This window comes from Plecotus auritus (genome assembly GCF_963455305.1).
Source record: "Plecotus auritus genome assembly, chromosome: 13".
Lineage (NCBI taxonomy): Eukaryota > Metazoa > Chordata > Mammalia > Chiroptera > Vespertilionidae > Plecotus > Plecotus auritus.
This window is the reverse complement of record NC_137779.1, coordinates 30,380,818-30,402,920: the sequence shown is the minus strand read 5'-3', so window position 1 is coordinate 30,402,920 and position 22,103 is coordinate 30,380,818. Positions and strand designations below refer to the sequence as shown.

At 67.3% G+C, this 22,103-nt stretch overlaps 1 protein-coding gene across 18 annotated transcripts in view; it reads left to right on the top strand.

Annotated features, from left to right (window-relative positions):
* Positions 1-22,103, top strand: part of NCOR2 (nuclear receptor corepressor 2) — a 158,761-nt gene that overhangs the window by 124,024 nt on the left and 12,634 nt on the right. For 14 of the 18 annotated variants that reach the window (XM_080650540.1, XM_080650549.1, XM_080650545.1 and 11 more), the window contains 16 exons: positions 247-886; positions 7,037-7,157; positions 8,579-8,750; positions 9,745-9,906; positions 10,855-10,976; positions 11,608-11,710; positions 11,882-11,986; positions 12,153-12,256; positions 13,511-13,661; positions 15,684-15,815; positions 16,152-16,238; positions 16,975-17,264; positions 17,759-18,113; positions 19,558-19,779; positions 20,837-21,091; positions 21,927-22,076. In XM_080650540.1, the coding sequence (XP_080506666.1) occupies positions 247-886; positions 7,037-7,157; positions 8,579-8,750; positions 9,745-9,906; positions 10,855-10,976; positions 11,608-11,710; positions 11,882-11,986; positions 12,153-12,256; positions 13,511-13,661; positions 15,684-15,815; positions 16,152-16,238; positions 16,975-17,264; positions 17,759-18,113; positions 19,558-19,779; positions 20,837-21,091; positions 21,927-22,076 (3,171 nt within the window). The remainder of the gene's footprint in view (positions 1-246; positions 887-7,036; positions 7,158-8,578; positions 8,751-9,744; positions 9,907-10,854; positions 10,977-11,607; positions 11,711-11,881; positions 11,987-12,152; positions 12,257-13,510; positions 13,662-15,683; positions 15,816-16,151; positions 16,239-16,974; positions 17,265-17,758; positions 18,114-19,557; positions 19,780-20,836; positions 21,092-21,926; positions 22,077-22,103) is intronic. The other 4 variants (XM_080650544.1, XM_080650542.1, XM_080650546.1 and 1 more) reach the window with 1 other exon arrangement.

The following is a 22,103-nucleotide window of genomic DNA, read 5'->3' as shown; positions in this document are numbered from 1 at the left end:
ACGGACGGGGTGCAGTCTATGCGGCTGCCCCCACACCCCAGTTCCTCGGAGTTCATGGCTCCAGGTCACACGGCTGTGTCACCGCAGCAAACGGCCAGCAGGGTGGATGCTACAAGCCTCGGGCCGTTGGGTGTCGGGGGGTGGGGCCACGAACCCGGAGTGGGGACCCGCCATGGGGGGTGGGGAAGGCGGCGTCCATCTCCTCCCTCAGCCCCCGCACCGCTCACCCCTCTCCGTCTCCCGCAGCCGCCGTCAACAACAGCTCGGACACGGAGAGCATCCCCTCGCCCCACGCCGAGGCCGCCAAGGATACGGGGCCCAACGGGCCCAAGCCCCCGCCGGCCCCGGGCACGGACGCACCGCCCGCCGAGCCACCCACCCCGCCGCCCGAGGACGCCCCGGCCCCCGCCGAGCCTGCCCCAGCCCCTGAAGCCACCGGCCCACCTACACCCCCACCGGCACCCCCGGGGCCCGCAGCGCCCCCTCCTGTGGTCCCCAAGGAGGAGAAGGAGGAGGAGGCCCCAGCGGCAGCCCCAGGGGCAGAGGAGGGGGAGGAGCAGAAGCCTGCCGTGGCCCAGGAGCTGGCCGTGGCCGTGGCCGTGGGCAAGAAGGAGCCGCCGGACGAGGGGCCACCTGCCCAGCCCATCAAGACTGAGTGCAAGGAGGAGGCCTTAGAGGAGGCGTCCGACAAAGCCAAGGGGAGCGCGGAGGCCGGCGCCGAGCCTGCGCCCGAGGGGACGGTCAAGGTGGAGAAGAAGGAGGGTGGAGGCGGCTCTGGGGGCAAAGCCCCTTCCACCAAGGGCTCAGGCGCCCCCCAGGACAGTGACTCCAGTGCCACCTGCAGCGCCGACGAGGTGGACGAGCCGGAGGGGGGCGACAAGAATAGGTGAGTGGACCGGCTGGGGGCCAGTTTATATCTTTTCATTCTGCAGACACTTGTTGAGCGCCGTCTGTATACCTGTGTGCACTTGTTGAGTGCCGCCTGTATACCTGTGTGCACTTGTTGAGCGCCGCCTGTGTACCTGCAGACACTTTGTTGAGCGCCAGCTGTATACCTGTGTGCACTTGTTGATACACCAGCTGTATACTTGCACACTTGTTGAGCGCCAGCTGTATACCTGTGTGCACTTATTGATACACCAGCTGTATACCTGCACACTTGTTGAGCGCCAGCTGTATACCTGCGTGCACTTGTTGAGCGCCGCCTGTATACCTGCAGACACTTGTTGAGCGCCAACTGTATACCTGTGTGCACTTATTGATACACCAGCTGTATACCTGCAGACACTTGTTGAGTGCCAGCTGCATACCTGCATGCACTTGTTGATACACCAGCTGTATACCTGCACACTTGTTGAGCGCCAGCTGCATACCTGTGTGCACTTGTTGATACACCAGCTGTATACCTGCAGACACTTGTTGAGTGCCAGCAGCATACCTGCATGCACTTGTTGAGCACCGCTTGTATACCTGCATGTCCTTGTTGAGCTCTGCCTGTATAACTGCAGACACTTGTTGAGCGCCAGCTGTATACCTGCATGCACTTGTTGAGCTCCGCCTGTATAACTGCAGACACTTGTTGAGCGCCAGCTGTATACCAGGACAGCGCAGGGCAATTCTGTGGCCGCCCTCCAGGAGCACGTGGCCTGGTCAGGGAGGCAGACACTGAATGGAGTCCAGATGCAGGTGTTCCGCGTGGGGAGAAGGCAGTGGGGGGACCTTCCCCAGGAAGTGGCAGCTGAGCTGAGTCTGGGGGCCATGTTCCCCCCTTTCTCACCTCTGCTTTGCGTCTGGCACCGGGAATGCTGGATTTTCACCACGTCCCGCACAGACGCCTGGGGACTGCGAACGGGGGCTGGCCCGCCCGCGCTGGGGCCGAGGGCAGGCGGCCGCGGGCAGGGGGGTGAGACCCGCTGGGCTCCCCTCTGGACAGCGTGAGGGATTGTTTTCGGATGAGACGGCGGGTCGTCTTTGTTTTGACTGGAAGCCGTGCCGTCTTCTGCTTTCTCTCCGCGTCTGCGGGGAAAGCGCTGGGCAGCGGGAGGAGGAAAATCTGACGTTCCAATCCGACGCGGTCCCTCGGAGCCGCCGCCTGTGCCCTGTGATTCACCTTGGGGCCTGGGACAATGGCAGGTTCTAGAATGTTCCCTGGGAATGTCGGGCTCGGTCGGTGTGCTCTGGGTCTCGGTAAAAGTACGTGTGCCAGCCTCTGCTCCCCGTGCCCCGGGTCCTTGGCGCCACGAGCCACTCCCCGTCTGTGGGCAAACAGCTGGTGGGGGGACCTGTCCATCCGCAGAGGCCTGGCCGCGGCTTCCGAGGGCCCAGACTTCCCGGGACCCTTGCCCAATCGATGCCGCTCGGAAAACAGTGCTCACGGCGGCTCAGCCTGCGGGGAGGGCGCCCGGCCAGGGCCTGGCCCGGCCACTCGCTGTGCCTGGGAAGGGGTCAGGGCGGGTTCGGCCGGCGGGGCTCAGGGGTTGAGCGTCGACCTAGGAACCAGGAGGTCAGGGTTCGATTCCCGGTCAGGGCACAGGCCCGGGTTGTGGTCTGATCCCCCGTGGGGGGCGTGCAGGAGGCAGCCGGTCCGTGATTCTCTCTCATCACGGAGGTTTCTCTCTCTCTCTCTCTCCCTCCCTCTCCCTTCCTCTCGGAAATCAATACAAACATATTTCAAAAAATACAGATAAAAATACTCTCTGTCCCTGGAAGATGGATTTGAGGTTTTAAAAATAAACAAACGAACGAAGGGGTCAGGGTGGCGGCTCCCGCCCGTCGTGGGCCGCGGGGATGGTCGTGGGAACATGGCCCTGCTCTCCGCAGCGTGAGAGCCGATCGGCGGCCGCCTTGGCGTCTGTGTTTGGGGTCCGCGTGGCCAGCCCCGGCTGGAGAGCAGGAAGGGTTGGCCCGAGCACCCACAGCCCCCGGGCCCCCCCTGGGCCAGGCCTGAAACCCCGCAGGCACCTTTCCGCCCCTCCCCCTCCGCAGCCACACCCAGGGACGTGTCCTTCCCGCCCCCGCCGGCCTGGCTTCCGTCCACCTTCCTGCCTGACCGGCCAGCATTCGATCCCCTGGGAGAAGAGCCCCGGGCGGGGAGTCAGGACACCTGGCGTGTCACGCCCTGAGTGACCCAGGCCAGTCCCTCGCCCTGGGGCTGGGGCTGGACCCAGGCCAGCCTGCTGACCTCTTCCCGCTGGCAGCCCGCCACCCGCCCGGCCGAGAGCTGCGTCAGTGCCGGCCTGGCATTGGGGCCGCCCGGAAGGGCCGGGTGGGTCCCCCCGGACGACCCCGGGTCCTGGCCGCCTGCCCACCGGTCTCCTCCCCGCCTGGCAGCCCAGCGCTGGGAACTGGGTGTCCCGGACCGACCGACACAGGACGCTGCTGGGCCCGGCCCTACCCTGCCCGGGCCTCGTCCTGCCCCCGCCCTCCGTCCCTGCCCGGCAGCTGCGCCGGGAGCCCTCCTGGCCCCGCACCAGGGCCAGTGGCTGTGACTGCCGAGGCCTGAGCCGCCCGCCTGTCCCCAGAGACGGTGCCTTCAGAAAGGCCTTGGCCTGGGCCTCAGCTTTCCCATCTGTAAGGTGGGTGTGCGTGTCCCCACTTAGAGGTCGCTGTGGGGATACAGGACTCACTAGCCTTAAACCACCAGCCCGGTGCCAGGGTCCCAGAACCCCTCTCCAGCCCGGACCTCCAAAGAGGAAAATAGAAGGCGCCTTCGTCCAAGGATGCAAAGGAGAGAGCGGGAGGGAGGGCCGTTCCCACGAGGAGGGGGGCTCCTGGAGGCGGTGGGACGGAGCCGGGGGGGGGTGGGGTGGATGGGGGTGTGTGTGGGGGCGCACGAGTGCCCAGCATCTTCCCGCCCCCTCCTCGGCTCAGGACCCCAGGGGCGTGGACCAGAGCCGGCCCCCGGTCCTCAGATGCCGCTCTCCCCAGCGAGAGGTCGGCCTGGCGTCGGGAGCCTCGTGAACAGAGCACTGGGCCCCTGCCTCCGTCCTCACTGAGCCCCCTCCTCCCCCCACCCCCGACTCTGGGTGAGGCCTCCTGAGAGCGTTTGAGGGGTGGTCCCTGCTCCCGCCCCTCCCGTCTGCCCCCTGCCTAGGTGTGGAGCCGGGGACACCGAGGCAGGACACAGGCCTAGTTCACTGAGAATCGGTGGGACACGGGTGCTTGGCTGACGTGCTTTGTAAAAACTTACCTTGTATCTCTACAGAGTTGTATTTACACGTACAGGATTTTTTAAAAATGTATTTTTATTGATGTCAGAGGAAGGGGGAGGGGAGAGAGAGAAAGAGAGGGAGAGAGAGGGAGAGAGAGAAACATCAGTGATGAGAGAGAATCATGGATCGGCTGCCTCCTGTGCACGCCCCCCACTGGGGATCGAGCCCACAACCCAGGCCTGTGCCCTGACCGGGAATCGATCCCTGACCTCCTGGTTCATAAGTCGATGCTCAACCACTGAGCCACGCCAGCCGGGCCAGATACAGAATTTTAAGGTGTTTTTTTAAAAATATATTTTATTAACTTTTTACAGAGAGGAAGGGAGAGGGATAGAGAGTTAGAAACATCGATCAGCTGCCTCCTGCACACCCCCTACTGGGGATGTGCCCACAACCAAGGTACATGCCCTTGACCGGAATCGAACCCGGGACCCTTCAGTCCGCAGGCCGACGCTCTATCCACTGAGCCACACCGGTTCGGGCCAGAATTTTAAGTTGTAACTAAGACATCATAAAGCGCGTAACATTGTTGCTTTATCGTTCTTAGAAACAGCAGTTACAATGTAACTCTGGATCTCCTAGTTGGCTTAGCTAAGTGTCCCCTTCGTCGTTGCTTTGATAACAGCTTTCCCGGGACGGAACTCACATACCATCCGTCTCAGCCTTCCAAGTGAACGGTTCACTGGGCTTTAGAACAGTCACAGCTGTGCAGCCGGCACCACCATTTCATTCCGGAACATGCTCATTAACCCTGGTCCCCCAGCCCCCAAAACAACCACCTCCTCCCCCAGAGTGGCTCCGCAGCCCCCCGCCCCCAGCCCCTGGCCACCAGCTAATCTTTCTGGCCCTGTGGCTTTGCCAAGGTGGCTGCAGTGTATTCATTTGTAGCTTTGGGCTGACAGATGCGAGTTGTCTCGTTTGTTATTGCTTTTTAAGTCCTTGCCTGAGGATATTTCCCATTGGTTTTTAGAGAGAGTGGGAGAGGGAAAGAGAGAGAGAAACATCCATGTGAGAGAGACACATCGATGGGTTGCCTCCTGCACGAGCCCCGATCAGGGCCCCGGGCCAGGGAGGAGCCTGTAACCAAGGTACATGCCCTTGACCGGAATCGAACCCGGGACCCTTGGGTCTGCAGGCGGACGCTCTATCCACTGAGCCACACCGGCCAGGGCCATAAGCAAGCTGTTTTACATGGAGGCTAGAAAGTAAGCTAGGGCGGCTGGGGTGGGGCCAGTGGCAGTGGAGGTTGCAGTGGGGGGGGGTGCCCGGGTGCGGAACGGTGTGGGCGCTTGAACCAGGTTGGGGTGCCAGCCTGAGAGACACAGGTGAGCTGGGCCTGAGCCTGAGTCCCGGGGTGCCAGCCAGGACAGCAGCTGCAGGAGAGGCCTCGGCGGGGGGGGGGGGGGTGTCCCGGGAGTGTGAGCGGGATGGGAGGGGTGAGGGGAGGTGAGGACGGGAGGCAGGTGAGCCCGGCAGGGGCGGGGGGACCGTGCAGGCGCTGAGCGTGGCAAAGTCAGCGTGACCTTCCTCGCGCCCGCCCCACCTGCGCCGCGGGCAGCGCGTCATGTCTGCTCAGCCAAGCGTGTGGCAGATGCGGGCGGAGGCGGTGCCCTCAGGACCGGCTGTCACCGCCGGGTCCCCCGCCCCGTGGTCCCCCTGCCGCAGAGGGACCCTGGGCCGCGTGTCGCCTGTCTGCCCGGCTCCCTCTGCCCTCTGCCGGCGTCTGGCTCTGGTTGCTGGGCTCGGGCCTGACCTGGTTGTCCCAGATCTTCCCTCCAAGTCCAGGCCGTGGCCTCTATTCCGCGTGTGACACTGTGGGCACAGCGCGCAGTAGGGGCTTTGCCAACGGCCCCCAGCCCCCCCCACCCCCGCTTTTGGGGAGCGGTCTTGGTGTTGCCATCTGGCTGACTCCCAGCCCCGGCCGATGCCCTCGCGTGCTGTTTGGTCACAGCCCCTCGGGCGCCCTGCGGGCCGACCCCAGAGTCTGGGTCTCCTCCGTGCACCCCGAGGCCGGGGCCGGGCCACCTGTGCAGGTCGCCTGGCGAGTGGAGCCGGGCCGGAACCCGCAGCCCCACCGGACAGGCAAGGGAGCCAGACGGGCCGCGACAGGGACCTGGGCTTCTGTGACAGGGACCTGGGGTCCCGCGACAGGGACCTGGGATCCCGTGAAGGGTCCCGGAAGGAGGCGGCCGGTGAGCAGCGTGGAGCCCCCCAGGGCACGTGTCGGCCCGCGTGCGCCGGCAGGTGCGGTGCGGCTCTGCGTGTCCGGCAGACGGGCGTGACCTCGGCGGGCTCAGGGCGCTGGGCGGACGGTGGGCACGGGAGTCCTTGGCCCTCGCGCCTCTAGCGTCGCCATCCCCGGTGTGCGAGCGAGATCCTGTTAGGGGGACGTTCTGGTGAAACGGGGGGCGGGGCGGTGACGGGGGCTCCTGTCCCCAGGAGGCAGGGTCCCCTCGGCTCCGTGCCAAGGCCTGAGCCCTCCTGTGTGGGGGGCACAGTCGGCCCCACCTCTCAGCTCACGGAGCCTCCTCCGCCTGCTCCGTTGGCTCTGAAGGGCCCTGCGTGGCGTGGGCTCGGGGTCTGGGCTCCGATGGGACCTCCCTGGCCTGGGGCTGCCGGGGGGCTTGTCGGACCCCGACCTGGGCCTCGGGCTGGGGTTGGAGGGGCTCTGGGCCCCCTCGGGGTCCTGCGTGCACCAGATGAGGGAGGGCGGTGCCCCCACGCCGACACCCGGGACCGGGCTGGTCTCGGCCACAGGGCCCTGGCGTTCCCTCCCCTCCCCTGGCCCAGGGCTGGGGCCCGGCGTGACGCTTGTCCCCCCTCAGGCTGCTGTCGCCGCGCCCCAGCCTCCTCACTCCAACCGGCGACTCCAGGGTGCACGCCTCGCCCCAGAAGCCGCTGGACCTGAAGCAGCTGAAGCAGCGCGCGGCCGCCATCCCCCCCATTGTAAGTGCCGGCCCCCTTCCTGCGCCCCCCATCCCCCCCATTGTAAGTGCCGGCCCCCTTCCTGCGCCCACCATCCCCCCCATTGTAAGTGCTGGCCCCCTTCCTGCGCCCCCCATCCCCCCCCATTGTAAGTGCCGGCCCCCTTCCTGCGCCCCCCATCCCCCCCCATTGTAAGTGCCGGCCCCCTTCCTGCGCCCACCATCCCCCCCATTGTAAGTGCTGGCCCCCTTCCTGCGCCCGCCAGACCACAGCCCACCCAGCCCGGCTCGCTTCCCGGGCAGGAGACGCCTCGGCCAAGTGCGGGCCAGGGCTGCGCACCTGCGGCCTCCCCTCTGGCCGCGCCCGTTTCCTGGAGAAATCCCCGTGGAGATGAGGCGGGAGCAGCGCAGGGCGGGGCTCGGGACCCGGGGCCGGCTGAGGGCTCCTCCCTTGTCCTCCCGCCCAGTCCCCTCCGAGGCCCTGGGAGCCACGGGGCTCTCCCTCCAGCCCCCCTCCCCCCGCTGAGGTTCCCGGCGCCAGGCACCGGCCCTTGGGAAGGCAGGCACTCCCTCCCCTCCCAGCTGTCACAGCCCCTGGGAGAGCAGGGTGGGGCCCCCAGTTGTGAACATGAGGTCCTTGGGAAAGGCTGGCCCCCTGGTGGATTCCCCAGGCCCAGCGGAGCCCCTTCCCCTGGTGGCCCGGCCTCTGCAGGGGTGACCCCTCCCCGGGGTGGCCCGGCCTCTATAGGGGTGACCCCTCCCCGGGGTGGCCCGGCCTATACTGGGGTGACCCCTCCCCGGGGTGGCCCGGCCTCTGCAGGGTGACCCCTCCCCGGGGTGGCCCGGCCTCTGCGGGGTGACCCCTCCCCGGGGTGGCCTGGCCTGTACAGGGGTGACCCCTCCCCTGGTGGCCTGGCCTCTGCAGGGGTGACCCCTCCCTGGGGTGGCCCGGCCTCTGCAGGGGTGACCCTTCCCCGGGGTGGCCCTGCCTCTGCAGGGGTGACCCCTTCCCAGGGTGGCCTGGCCTGTACAGGGGTGATCCCTCCCCAGGGTGGCCTGGTCTGTATAGGGATGATTCCTCCCCAGGGTGGCCCAGCTCCCCAGTCACAGCCGGGGCTCTGGGCCGAGGATGCCAAGCTGGCCGGAGCCTTTCAGTCAGCACGGGGCCTGCTGACTGCACTGCCCGCCCCGAGGCTGGGCACAGCCTCATTTGCCGGTCCCCATGGCGCTGACACCCCGAGAGCTGGCGTCGGGCTGGGCGGGAGCGTTGGCGCCAGGCAGCTGGCTTTGCATGGAGACCTGCCCTCCTGAGCCCCAGCCCTGCGCCCCAGCCTCTCCTGGCCTCGCCGGCTGGCCACACGCGGGGCACCTGGGAGACGCTCCCTGCTCGCTGTGCCCCGGGGACGGCCCGGGAAGATGCCCACCTCTCGCTGCCTCCCTCAGCAGGTCACCAAAGCCCACGAGCCCGCCCGGGAGGACCCAGCGCCCGCGAAGCCGGCTCCCCCCGCCCAGCCGCCGCCGCAGCACCTGCAGCCCGAGAGCGGCACCCCCCAGCAGCCCAGCAGCAGCCCTCGGGGCAAGAGCAGGAGCCCCATTCCGCCGGCCGAGAAGGAGGGTCCGTGCACCTGGCGGCTGAGGGGCACGGGGCTGGGGGGGGGGTGAGGGCTGACAGGCAGGGAAAGGGGGCCTTTGTGTGCCTGGAGCAGCTTTGCAAACTCCCCAAGTCTGCAGCGGCAGAGCGGGCCGAGCGAAGGAACGAACCAGCGGAGTGAGGCAGTAGGGAGTGGTGGGGACTGCGGCAGCGGGAGACCTCACATGCTCCCCTCAGTGTCAGCCCTGCTGCGGGGCTGGGAGGTCAAGGGGTCCGATCCCGGCTTGGCCAGATATTTGCTGGTGACCTTAGATACGTCCCCTCCCCCTCCCCATGCAACCTGGCGACAGGCCCTTCCTCACACGCTCACGCTGGTGAAACCGACTGGCAGGCAGGGCTGTGGTGCGGTGCCCGGACGCCCGGCCCCTCCTTGGCCACGCCTTGGCCACGCCACTGCACATACACACGCATGCACACGCACGCAGCTGACCACTGTCCGCATTCGCCGAGGTCAGCTGGCGTTTTCTGGAAAGGTCCAGAGCGTACATATTTTAGACTCTGCGGGCCAGACTGTCTGTGTCGCAACAGCTCGGGGATAAGCACGTGGCGGACGTGACCCGGCTCCCGTACAGGCGGGTGTCAGCGTCAGGCACAGGTCCCCGGGCCGCCATCAGCCACCCCCTGCCCTGGAGGTGTGCCCCGGCCTCCTGCTTGCCCGGGACTCAAGAGGTTCCCTGGGATCCCGGGGGCCCCCAAGGACCCGCAGCCCGGCCCCGGGACACACCCCTGTGCTGAGCGGAGTGTCCCAGGGCTCGGAGCAGTCCCGGCCCACAGACTTGGGGAGTATCCATTCCATCGTAGATGCCCCCTTAACATTCGGCCGGGACCCCGCCCCTGCCCAGGTCTGCACTGTGGGCTCGGGGAGGGTCACCCCTGAGTGGGGGGGGGGGGGTGGCTGTGGCCCTGCATCCCCGAGGGCTGGCCGAGCGTCGCTGACCGTCCCCCTTTCCCCCCACAGAGAAGCCCGTGTTCTTTCCGGCCTTCGCGGCCGAGGGCCAGAAGCTGCCCGCGGAGCCCCCGTGCTGGACGCCGGGCCTGCCCTTCCCCGTGCCCCCTCGCGAGGTGATCAAGGCCTCCCCGCACGCCCCGGACCCCTCGGCCTTCTCCTACGCCCCGCCCGGTGAGTCGCGCGCCACGCTCGGGTGGCTCGGCCACCACGCCAGGTCGGCCCGTGCGTCACTGGGCGCCAGCTGTTCGCATGGGCTCACACTCGGTGCAGAAGGATCTGGGTTTGATGGGGACCCGTGGCCGGTGGAGAAATCTGCGGGATGGGGGTTGAGCTAGCTGGTGATAGGGAGCCATAGATGGTGCTTGAGCTGGAGCATTGGGTGGCTGGAGGGGGAGTCCTGGGAGGGAGGGAGGTAGGGAGGGAGGGGAGGGGCGGCTGCTTTGGTTGAAAGAAACAGTCAGCCTGGGTTTGAGGTTCTTTTGGGGCCCCCGGTCCTGCTGGGCCCCCCCGGCAGCTGATGCGGAAGGTCCGTGCTAAACAGAACGGACCCTGAAGGACGAGTGGGCCAGGTGACCGAGGAGAACAACAAGGAAGGGCATGCCCGGCAGAGGGAACAGCATGTGCAAAGGCCCAGAGGCAGTGCAGAGCAGGCTAAGCTTGAGAAAGGGAATCGGGCTGCCGTGGGGGGAGCCGGGTGCCCGGTGAGCCGGGGGGGGGGGGGGGCGGCCGGCACCCGGTCGAGTGCCCGCGGAAGCCGTGCCGGAGGTGAAGGCTTTATCCTGGGGGCAGTGGGAGCCACAGCAGGTGCTCAGCAGGGGGAGGGTGGGAGCCAGCAGACTTTTTACCAAGACCCCTCTGGTTCCCGTGAGGGGAATGGACCCTCAGAGGGTAAAGGGGAAACGGGGGACCCGTTACGGGGTCTGGGCCGGCATCGAGGTGCTGGGTGGATCCCAGCTTTCCCTGGAGGGGGAGGTGTGTGTCTGAACCGAGGACATAGCCAGCTCCTGAGGCGCATGTGGACGGTCACCTGCCTGGTGGACAGGGCAGAGGTGAGGGGAGTCTGTCCGTGGGGGCCCGGCCACGCGTGGGCCCTGTGACGGACAGACATGTGCCCTGCAGGTCACCCGCTGTCCCTGGGCCTGCATGACAGCACCCGGCCCGTCCTGCCACGCCCGCCCACCATCTCCAACCCTCCGCCCCTCATCTCCTCCACCAAGCACCCCAGCGTCCTGGACAGGCAGGTGGGTGCCACCTCCCGGGCAAGGCCTGGGGCCCAGAGAACAGGCCTTCCTCGGGGCAGGGGGGCGGGCTCGGTAGTGCCATCTGTGGAATGGGACCCGGGGACCCGGAATGTCTGGGTGGGGCCGGTTGTCTCTGTTCACGGCTATGCTAGCTCCGACCGGCTGGAGCCTGCCAGGACCTGAGGCGGTCACTCCCGGGAGGGCAGTACGTGCTCTGCCCCCACACCGTGTCCGGTGGCAACTTCCTCGGCCTCTCCGGGCCTCCGTTTCCCCTCTGGAAGGGGAGGCCGAATGCGCTGGACACACAGCGGCTGTCTCCCTTCCCCTCCCTGACCTGCCCCCTGTGCAGCGCAGGGTGGGGAGGGGGGGGGGCGTCAAGGCGTCGGCATGGCCCCCAGGCCGCGTGCCATTCCCTTTAAGGCGCGTCGGGTCGCGAGGGCCACGTCGCGGGCGAGGGGACCGAGTCTCGGGAGAGGCCGTGGCTTGTGCACCGGGGCCAGGACTCGAGCCCCAGGCCTCTCGGCCTCTGTGACCCCTCGTAAAAGGGGTTGTCCGGGAGCTCTGGCTGGGCCGGGGGCTGTGGTGGAGGGACCGCAGGGGCCCTGTGACCCCGTGACCTCTGTCCCCACAGGGACTGTCGGTGCAGCTGCACATCCCGTACTCGGAGCACGCCAAGGTCCCCGTGGGCCCCCTCGCCATGGGGCTGGCCCCTGCCATGGACCCCAAGAAGCTGGGTAAGGATCGGGGCCTCGCCATCCGGGGGGGGGGGCAGCGTGGCCCGTGGACTCTGGCCGGAACTTGGGGGGTGGCTCTGTAGATCCCTGTGGTGCTGGGCCCAGCCCCAGGTCGGCTGGGAGGGGCCCTGTCCCAGGGGCACCGGGCTCACCGCTCTCGCCCGTCCCCAGCGCCCTTCAGCGGCGTGAAGCAGGAGCAGCTGTCCCCACGGGGCCAGGCTGGGCCCCCGGAGAGCCTGGGGGTGCCCACGGCCCAGGAGACGTCGGTGCTGAGAGGTGAGGCCCGGGTCTGCCCTGTGTCCCAGCAGCTGCCCCTCCGTCCTCGGAGGGTGGCGGCGGGAATGGGCGCTTCACCCAGACCCAGCTGGGAGGGTCGGGTGGCTCTGGGGCCTGGGCTGAGTCTCAAGACACCCCTCGGCCCCGTGTGTCCCCCGTCTTCCAGGGACGACCCTGGGCTCGGTTCCGGGAGGGAGCATCAGCAAGGGCGTGCCCAGCGCCCGGGTGCCCGCCGAGAGCCCCATCAGCTACCGCGGCTCCATCACCCACGTGAGTGCGGGGCGCAGCCGGGGGCCGGGCAGAACGGCGGGCCGCAGTGCCGGGCGGGACCCTGCCCCGGGACCAAGCAGAGGACCAGCCCTCTGTCCCCTCGGCGTCCGTCGCTGCGTGGCACCTGCCTCGGGGGGCGGGGTGACGTCCTGGGGTAGCAGCCCCTCCCCCGTCCGTCCCCCTGTGTCCTGGGTGCCGAGCAAAACACAGCACAGGGCACGCCGCGCCGGGAGCTGGCCTGGCGGCAGAGGGACCGGTGCATCCATCCACTTGAGTCAGGCAGGGCGGGGGAGCCTGCCTGGGGCTACCGAGTCTGAGCCCTGCAGGAAACTCGGGGAACAGCACTCTGGGCCCCGGGAACAGATGTGCAGAGGCTGAGGGGGCGGTGGGGTCGCGAGGGCCAGTGAGGGAGTTCGCTTGACCGCCCCCCCCCCAAGGCCAGGCCATGTCCCGGAGGTCGGCGCAGGCACCGTGCATTCCAGCCGAGTCTGTGACTTGAGTCCCAGGGAACAAAGAGGCTTCTTCCTGGGCTCACCGTGACCTTGTGCTCACAGCCTGAGGGCTGGCGTCCGACGACCAGCCCCGAGCAGCTGCGCAAGGGGGTGCTGGGATCTGCTAGCCATGTCTGCCCCATTGGGGTTTGCAGAGGGGCCCTTCCGGGCTTCTCCCGGGTCAGGGGTCACACACACACACACACACACACACACACACACACACATGCCCACTCATTTAGAGAGACATACATGCGTGCACGCACACATTCTCTCTCTCTCTCTCTCTGTCACGATCACAGAGGAGCTTCAAGACACAGGCTGGCCACAGGGAGGGGTTTCTGACCCCAGTGGCCTCAGGTCCCACCCCAGAGGGGTCATGCATGCTCCACTTTTATCTGAACCCGGAGGTTTTAAAACAGTGACCTCCTGGTTCATAGGTCAACACTCAGCCACTGAGCCGCGCCGGCCGGCCGGGAGCACAGGGGCCGGGGGCAGAGGGGCGTAGTGACCTGGGGACGGCTGGTCTGAGCCGGGGATGGGGGAGGAGGGGAGTGTCTCTATTCTGCCCCGAGGTCACACAGCAGCTCGTGGGGGAAAACGGCCAACGTTTGGCGCCGGGAGCCGGGCTCCAGATGCGTCGTCCGACCCCCACCCTCGTGTTCTCGGAGGTCGCCCGAGGCGGGTCCGCTGGCCACACGTGGGCACGTGGGTGGACTTGGAGGGCCCGCGGGGACACGTGCTCGCCCCCTCCGCCCCGCAGGGCACTCCGGCCGACGTCCTGTACAAGGGCACCATCACCCGGATCATCGGCGAGGACAGCCCGAGCCGCCTGGACCGCGGGCGGGAGGACGGACTGCCCAAGGGCCACGTCATCTACGAGGGCAAGAAGGGCCACGTGCTGTCCTACGAGGGTGAGCCTGCCCCCCCCCACCCCCCCCGCTGCAGGGGCCCAGGGCGGGGGCGTGGCTTCCCTCTCCCCCCACCACGGGCTCTGCTGTTCACGGGAGCCAACCCGGTGCGGGGCTGCTGTTCACGGGAGCCGACCCTGTGCAGGGCTGGGACGCCGCGTGTGGAGTTCCCTGGAATGGCGCGCTCAGGCCGTGCAGACAGGAGGTCCCCTTGTTAACCCTGCGTCCTGGGACCCTGCCCGCCCGCCATGGCTTGTCCTCCCAGCCGCAGGGCCTGGTGTTTTTGGAGCTGGTCAAGGCGGGGAGGGGCTCGGGGGTCCAGAAAAGCAGGCTTGGGGCCAAAGGGCAGCCAGATGGGACACCGTGGCGGGAGCCTGTGCCTCTCCCATCAGCCCCAAGTGCCTGGAGCGGGGGGAGGGCTGGTTCTCCTGTGACAGTGAGGAAACGGGGGTACGTGACCTGCAGGGGTCCTGGGGCCCCCCCTCCTGGCCCCTCGAGAGGAAAGGAGGCCCAGGATCAGGGGAGGAGGGAGGCAGGGCTGGGGTGCCGCCGGGAAGCACGGTCAGAGAGGTAGTGAGCGCCCCGTGCCGGCAGGTATGCAAGCCCAGGTCTTTACAGTGGAGGAAGCAAACTGGTCGTCGGCCTCATGGGGAAACTGAGGCCCGGCGAGCGGAAGGCCAGGCCTCCGCCTAGCACCGTGCGTGGCCGAAGGGGTGACGGCCACTGATCTGTACCCCGCCTTGTGCCCCAGGACCCGGCTCCAGGCCCCTCGGCCCTTCTTCCTGGCTCTGGGTTCATAACCGAGGGCCTCGCACGGGAGGAGTTAATAAGGGAGGAGACGCTGGAGGAGAGTTTCTTGGCAGGGGGCACCCAGGGGTGGGAGATAAAAGCTGCTAATGGGCACCCTCCTGGCGGCTGGCGGATGGCGGCTGCCAGGCCCTCCATTGCTTCTCAGGCGAGCGGGCGCCTTTCCCTCTCCATCCGCCTCCGCCTGTGCCCCTGCCCCCCACCCCCACCTCCGGGTGCTGGGAGGTGGAGGCAGCACCCTGTGGCTCAGGTACAGGCCGCTCTGCACTGCCAGCTGTGGAGGCGGCCTTGGGGACGGTGCCAGCCTCGGCGCCCGCCCGGCTGAACGCCCTGGGGGATGGAGGGCCTGGCGGTCAGTCGAGGGGTGGTGGGCAGAGAGCACTGGGTGGCATCTCCACTCGGGCCCCAGACCAGTCCTGAGCCTCTGTGGTGGAGCGGATCATCTGTAAAATGGGCTTTTAACTCCTCATACGCTTTCTGGGGCCAGCGGCTGAGGGCAGCTGCCGGGCCTGAGGCAGATGGGAGTTGGGGGGGTGCTGTGGCGACGTGGAGAGCAGACGCTGTCTCTCGGGCCCCCAGCAGCTGATTGTCCCCCTCGAATGTGAGCTCCCAGCCAGACTTCCCGTCTCTCCATGTGTGTCTGACATGTGTGTCTGACGTCTCCTGGTGTTTAAATGCCGGCAGTTAATTCTGAAAACAAAATCGATAGCAGCCACGGCGTGCCGGCTGGTCCCCGTTTGCAGGCTCCGCGTTAGCCAGTGCTTCAAGGATCCCGGGGGCGGGGGGGGGGGGCGGGCAGAGCCACCAAACCTGCACGCACAGAGCCCCACATCCACACACGAATGGCGGTGTGTGCCCTGCGTGTTCACACCAGGGCGCGTGTGCGTGCTTGTGTGTGCGTGTTCATGTCACAAGCCGTCACTGTGCGGGCGTGTGTGTGCACAGACTCACAGGGCCGCCCACGTGTGGTCGAGGGCACAGCGCTCACAGGACAGCCTGGCAGGTCGGGGTTCGGGATCCCATCTGTGTCAGGCCCCTGGGAGGGCTGGGGGGCCGGTGGGTGGGGCCCTGTCCTGGCCCCGGGGCTGGATCGCGGGTCATGGACTCCTCGGGGCCAGCTCCTAGCCGTGTGGTCGGGGTGCCTGCGGGTCCCAGGCCCGAGCACGCGATCGCCCCGTGGCGGGCCCCTCCCTCACCGCCGGCTCGGCCCGTTTCCAGGCGGCATGTCCGTGTCCAAGGAGGACGGCAGGAGCAGCTCGGGGCCCGCCCACGAGACGGCCGCCCCCAAGCGCACCTACGACATGATGGAGGGCCGCGTGGGCAGGGCCATCACCTCGGCCGGCATCGAAGGTGGGAGCCCACCCCGACACGCAGGGAGCCCGGGGCCCCCTCCGGCCGCCCAGAGCGAGCTTGTCTCTCGGCGCCCCCTGGAGGGAGCTGGTGGGAGGGCCGGCTCCGTGTACAGGTGGGGACACGGAGGCCGGGTTTTCTGCGGCTCTCCCTCTGGGCCCACAGACGGGACACACGCTTGCTGGGTTCGAAGCCCCCACCGACATCGTGGAGACTGCCGGGTGGAGGGCGGGGCCCCTCCTGGGACGGGGGGGGGGGCCTATAGACCCGGACCCCTGTCACGGCCCAAGGCTGCTCGGGGACCACGTCACGAGGCTCTTGCCCTCGCCCTCCCAGGTCTCATGGGCCGCGCCATCCCCCCCGAGCGACACAGCCCCCACCATCTGAAGGAACAGCACCACATCCGCGGCTCCATCACGCAAGGTAACCCCCCCTCCCCCCCCCCCGAGCCGTGCCTCACAGCAGCTGCAGCGAGATGACAACAAGGTTGGGGGGCGGAGGGAGGGGGTATCCGAGTGCCGCGGAAACCCAGATCCGGGGCAGGGGCTTGGGAAGGCATGCCGGGTACACGCACAGGTCAGAACGGGGAGGCGGGGTGTTTCTCATTTGCAAAGAGAGCAAAGTGCGACCCCCCCCCCCATTCTGTGGACACCATTCATCGAGCACCTACTATGTGCTCGGCGCTGACCCCAGCGCTGCCCGTATGCGACCTTGCGGGACGGTTTGGAGAAGAAGACGCCGTGGGCGGGAGGATGGGCGGTCAGATACCCGGGCTCTTGGTCGGTCCGTGGTTCGAGCGGCTGCTGCGAACCCCGGCTGACTCTCTCTAACCGGAGAGCGTCCCCCCAAAGTGTGTCCGCGTGCTTTGAATAACGATGAAGGCCGTGTTTACGAAGAGACACTTCCTCTTCGGAATCGAGCCATCCGCCGTGAAAGCGGGGATACGCTTTTTGGGGGGACGCCCTGAGTACGGTTGCATGGAAGGCTAGTGACGGGGGCCAGCGCGCTCCTTTTATAGGCGAGGACGTCGGGGCTCGGGGGGGGGTCAGGTCACGTGGTTCGAGCCCAGAACGAGCCCAGAACCCGCTGGCGGGGCGGCCCCGGTGAGGATGGGGGCCGGGGTCGCCGGTGTGAGGGCTGCGCCGCCTCCCGCCCGCAGGGATCCCGCGGTCCTACGTGGAGGCCCAGGAGGACTACCTGCGCCGCGAGGCCAAGCTGCTGAAGCTGGAGGGCACGCCGCCCCCGCCGCCCCGGGACCTGGCCGAGGCCTACAAGGCTCGCCCCCTGGAGGCCCTGGGCCCCCTGAAGCTGAGGCCGGGCCACGAGGGCCTGGTGGCCACGGTGAAGGAGGCCGGCCGCTCCGTACACGAGATCCCCCGTGAGGAGCTGCGGCGCACGCCCGAGCTGCCCCTGGCCCCGCGGCCGCTCAAGGAGGGCTCCATCACGCAGGTACCGCGCTGGGGGCCGCGGAGCCGTGGGCAAACCGACGGGGACGCCGGTCCGATTCTAGAATGTTCTCTGACACAAGGGCGTTTCCCCCTCTTACGGACAGCGAGCTGTGTGGCTTGCAGGCACCGGCCGAGCATCCAGGTTCCCCAGCCGGTCCGTGCGGGCGGGTCCCCTCCCCGCGGGCCTGTTTCTTCAGCTGCTGCCCTTGCTGGCGGGACCGGGGCCTCGCCCAGACCTCCGGCCGGAATCCGCGGCCCAGCCTCCTGGCTCGGCTGTGGGGGTGCGGAGGCCCGGACACGGGAGGAAGGATTCGCCCTCGGGGGTGCCGACCTCACTCCAGCCAACCCCAGGGGCCAGGAGCAGATCCCCCACTTGCTGACGCTCCCCCGGGTGGCTCTGGGGGGGCCCCGTGGCTCCCCGTGTTGTGGCTGAGCAGCCGAGGCTGAGAGCGTGGGTGGCTGGTGCTCACCCCTCTCCTCCCCCCCGCCCCCCAGGGCACCCCGCTCAAGTACGACGCGGGCGCGGCCTCCTCGGGCTCCAAGAAGCACGACGTCCGCTCCATCATCGGCAGCCCCGGCCGCACCTTCCCGGCGGTGCACCCGCTGGATGTGATGGCCGACGCGCGGGCGCTGGAGCGGGCCTGCTACGAGGAGAGCCTCAAGGGCCGGCCGGGCGCGGGCAGCGGCTCGGGGGGCTCCATCACGCGGGGCGCCCCGGTCATCGTGCCCGAGCTGGGCAAGCCCCGCCAGAGCCCCCTCGCCTACGAGGACCACGCGGCCCCCTTCGCCGGCCCCCTCCCCCGCGGCTCGCCCGGGACCACGCGGGAGCCCACGCCACGCCTGCAGGAGGGTGCGTGGGGCGCGGGTGCAGGGCAGGGGGTGACGGGGAGCGGGGGTGCGGGGGGGCGGCTCCCATCTCGGGAAACTGCCTCGCTGCCCACGCTCAGCTCAGGCCGGGCCCTAGGGGTACCCACCGCGTCCACTCCGCCTGCAGGCCGTGGGTTCTGCCCCAGATCCGGCTCAGGAACCCCGCCCCCCCCCCCCCCCCCCGCCCCGCCATTTCCCGCTGCTCCCCGACCCCTCCTGCCCTGCTGTCACCCGCTCCTCGGACGGCAGCCAGATTCGCATTATGCCCCACCCCCTGCTGAAGTCCATCCGTCCGTCTGGGACCTCTCGCCGCTCCCAGAGGGAAGCTGGCCTTGTCCGTCCCGGCCCCCGGCCTCAGGAGCCCGCTGGCTCGGCCCTCCCGCCCCTGCCCTGCGCCAGGCCCCTTTCCCGCCCAGGCTCGGCCACACGGGGGACCCCTCTGCTCCCAGGGCCTCTGCACGTGCCGTGCCCCCTCCTCCAGGTCTTTACCAACCGGCTGCTTGTCCTCCCCCCTCAGGTCTCCGTCCAAAGGCCACCTTCTCAGGGTGGCCTCTCGCCCATGCTGGGCCCATTCGTCCCCGTTTCACGGTTGTCTCCCGCGTTGTGTCCGGGTCGCGGTTCCCTGGCACGGCCCCAGGCCTCCGGACAGGGCTGGCTGTCCGGGGCTCCCGGAGTATTTTTGTTCGATGGGTTGAATGAATGAAACGAGAACAGATGCATGTTGAATTTTTTAAGAACTAAAAAAACCCCCAAAACATCCCGGCTGGCGTGGCTCAGTGGTTGAGCACCAACCCGTGAACCAAGGGGTCACGGTTTGATTCCTGGCCGGGGCACATGCCCGGGTTGCTGGCTCGGTCCCCAGTGTGGGCGTGCAGGAGGCAGCTGATCCATGATTCTCTCTCACCATGGATGTTTCTTATTAAAGTTTCTCCCTCTCCCTTCCTCTCTCTAAAATCAGTCAAAACATATATTTTTAAAAAAATATATTTTATTGACTTTTTACAGAGAGGAAGGGAGAGGAACAGAGAGTTAGAAACATCGATGAGAGAGAAACATCGATCAGCTGCCTCCTGCACACCTCCCACTGGGGATGTGCCCGCAACCAAGGTACATGCCCTTGACCGGAATCGAACCTGGGACCTTCCAGTCCGCAGGCCGACGCTCTATCCACTGAGCCAAACCGGTTAGGGCAAAACATATTTTTTAAAAGAGAACTAAAAAAACAAAACAAACTAGAAGCAAATGAGCAAATGATCCAAACAACTAAGAGGCAAATAAGTGGGTGAGTGAAGACACCTGGTCCTGGGGCCCCAGAGACAACCCCCTCCCCCCCGCAGAGCTTCCCATGAACACCAGCCTCGGGGCCGTGCGTGGGGCTGGGGCCGGGGGCACACGGGCCTGATGCCATCCCCGCTCCGGGCCCATAGGTAGCCACTCGTCCAGCAAGGCGTCCCAGGACCGGAAGCTGACGTCCACGCCCCGCGAGATCGCCAAGTCCCCGCACAGCGCCGTGCCCGAGCACCACCCCCACCCCCTCTCGCCCTACGAGCACCTCCTCCGGGGCGTGAGCGGTGTGGACCTGTACCGCGGCCACATCCCGCTGGCCTTCGACCCCACCTCCATTCCCCGCGGGATCCCCCTGGATGCAGGTGACTGTCCCGGGGCGCACGGGCCCCGAAGCCGGGTGGGGGGGGGGGGCCCTGTTCGTGTCGCTCCTCGTTCATCAGCGAGGCTCTGCTGTTTGGGGGAACGGAGGCTTGGAGCTGGGGAGGCCTGACGGTGCAGCCGTGGGAATTCACTGGTTGGGATTTGTCTTAAGCGTCGGAGGGACAGTGACCTGGCCCCCTGTTTAAAAAGTTTGAGGACCTGTCCTAGCTGTTTTGGCTCAGAGGATAGAGCATCGGCCTGCGGACTGAAGGGTCCTGGGTTCGATTCCAGTCAAGGGCACATGCCTGGTTTGTTGGCTCGATCCCCAGTAGGGGGTGTGCAGGAGGCAGCCGACCGATGATGCTCTCTCATTGATGTTTCTATCTCTCTCTCCCTTTCCCTTCCTCTCTGAAATCAATAAAAAAAATTAAAAAAAAAAAAAAAAGTTTGAGGACCCCCTGGGAAGCGTCTGAGTTTACAGGCCGGGTTGAATGCTTCCCATGGTTTCTTTTCCCCGAAGACTGGTCAGCGCCTATAAAACTGCAAACAGCCCTGGCCGGTGTGGCTCAGTGGATAGAGCGTCGGCCTGCGGACCGAAGGGTCCCGGGTCCGATTCCGGTTACGGCCCGGGTCCTGGTCGGGCCTCGTGCAGGAGGCAACCAGTCGATGTGCTTGTCTCACATCGATGTTTCTCTCTGTCTCTCCCTCTCCCTTCCGCTCTCCCTAAAATTCCATGGGAAAATATCCTCGGGTGAGGGTCCAAAAAAAAAAAAAAATCACCATCCATGTCGGGAAGCTCGAGTGGGCGTGCCCCAAATCTTTGGGCGCCCCCCTCGCTATCTCGGTGACCCACGTTTCCAATGCCCTGTCGTTGGGAGAACTTCAGACCAGAGAGCCCTGTCACTGAGTCCCCCACGTGTTTAGGGGAGCAACTGTCTCTCTCCTTAGAGGTCTTAGTTCTGTCCTGGGGTGTTTGGGGCGACGCAGTCAGGGTACGGGCGTGGGGGGCCACGAGGACAGATGGGGTGTCTGACCTCTGACCCTGTGACCCTCTCCCAGCGGCCGCTGCCTACTACCTGCCCCGGCACCTGGCCCCGAACCCCACCTACCCGCACCTGTACCCGCCCTACCTCATCCGCGGCTACCCCGAGACGGCGGCGCTGGAGAACCGGCAGACCATCATCAACGACTACATCACCTCCCAGCAGATGCACCACAACGCGGCCACCGCCATGGCCCAGCGCGCCGACATGCTGCGCGGCCTGGCCCCCCGCGAGTCCTCGCTGGCGCTCAACTATGCTGCCGGCCCGCGAGGTGGGTGGCGCCCGGGCCCCGTGCAGGCCCGCGGGAGGGCTCGGGACCCCGTGGAGGTCCGGGTGGGGTGGCCGCCCGGGGGCACACGCTGCCCCGGCTGGAGGGCGTGCGCTGGCGTCCGATCGCCGCACGTACCCGGGAGGCCGGCCAGGCTGTGCGTGGTTCTGGGGCGTGGCTGTTGGGATTTCGGTTCCCCTAACTCACAAGGGCCTGGGGCTGCGTGGCATGCGCCCATGGAAGTCATCCTCTGGGGGAGAAACTTCCGGAATGTTCTGGAATCTCCTAGTTCGGGTCCAGTTGGGAAAACTGGTCACACGAGGTGTTTCAAAGGTGGGGATGGGCGCCCTGGCCGGTGTGGCTCAGTGGGTAGAGCGCCGGCCTGCGGACCGAGGGGTCCCGGGTTCGATTCCGGTCAAGGGCACGAACCCCGGTTGCAGGCTCCCCGGCCCAGCCCTGGTCGGGTGCGTGCAGGAGGCAACCCATCGATGTGTCTCCTTACATCGATGTCTCTCTCTCTCCCCTCCTCTCCCGCTCTCTCTCTGTGAATCGGTGGAGAGCGTCCTCAGGGCGGATTAAAAACAGGGAGGTGGGGGGACGCGGAGAACTCAGGCTGGAAGCAGCCGTGAGGCCGTGTACACCGGGCCGACGGCAGGGCACAGCCACTGCCGATTGGCAGCAGCAGGGAGGGAACCGGGAGCCCCTGGCATCCAGAAGGGCCCCGGGGGCAGCGCGTGCACCCAGGAGGGGACCCTAGGGTGTGGTGTTCGGTGAGGGCCTGGGGGTGGGCCAGCCTGCGGCCCCTCCCCCGTGGCAACAGCCGCCTCCTCCCCCACAGGCATCATCGACCTGTCCCAAGTGCCACACCTGCCCGTGCTGGTGCCCCCGACGCCGGGCACGGCCGCCACCGCCATGGACCGCCTGGCCTACATCCCCACCACAGCCCAGCACTTCAGCAGCCGGCTCAGCAGCTCCCCGCTCTCCCCAGGTAGCGCCTGCCCGTCCTGGGGCGGGA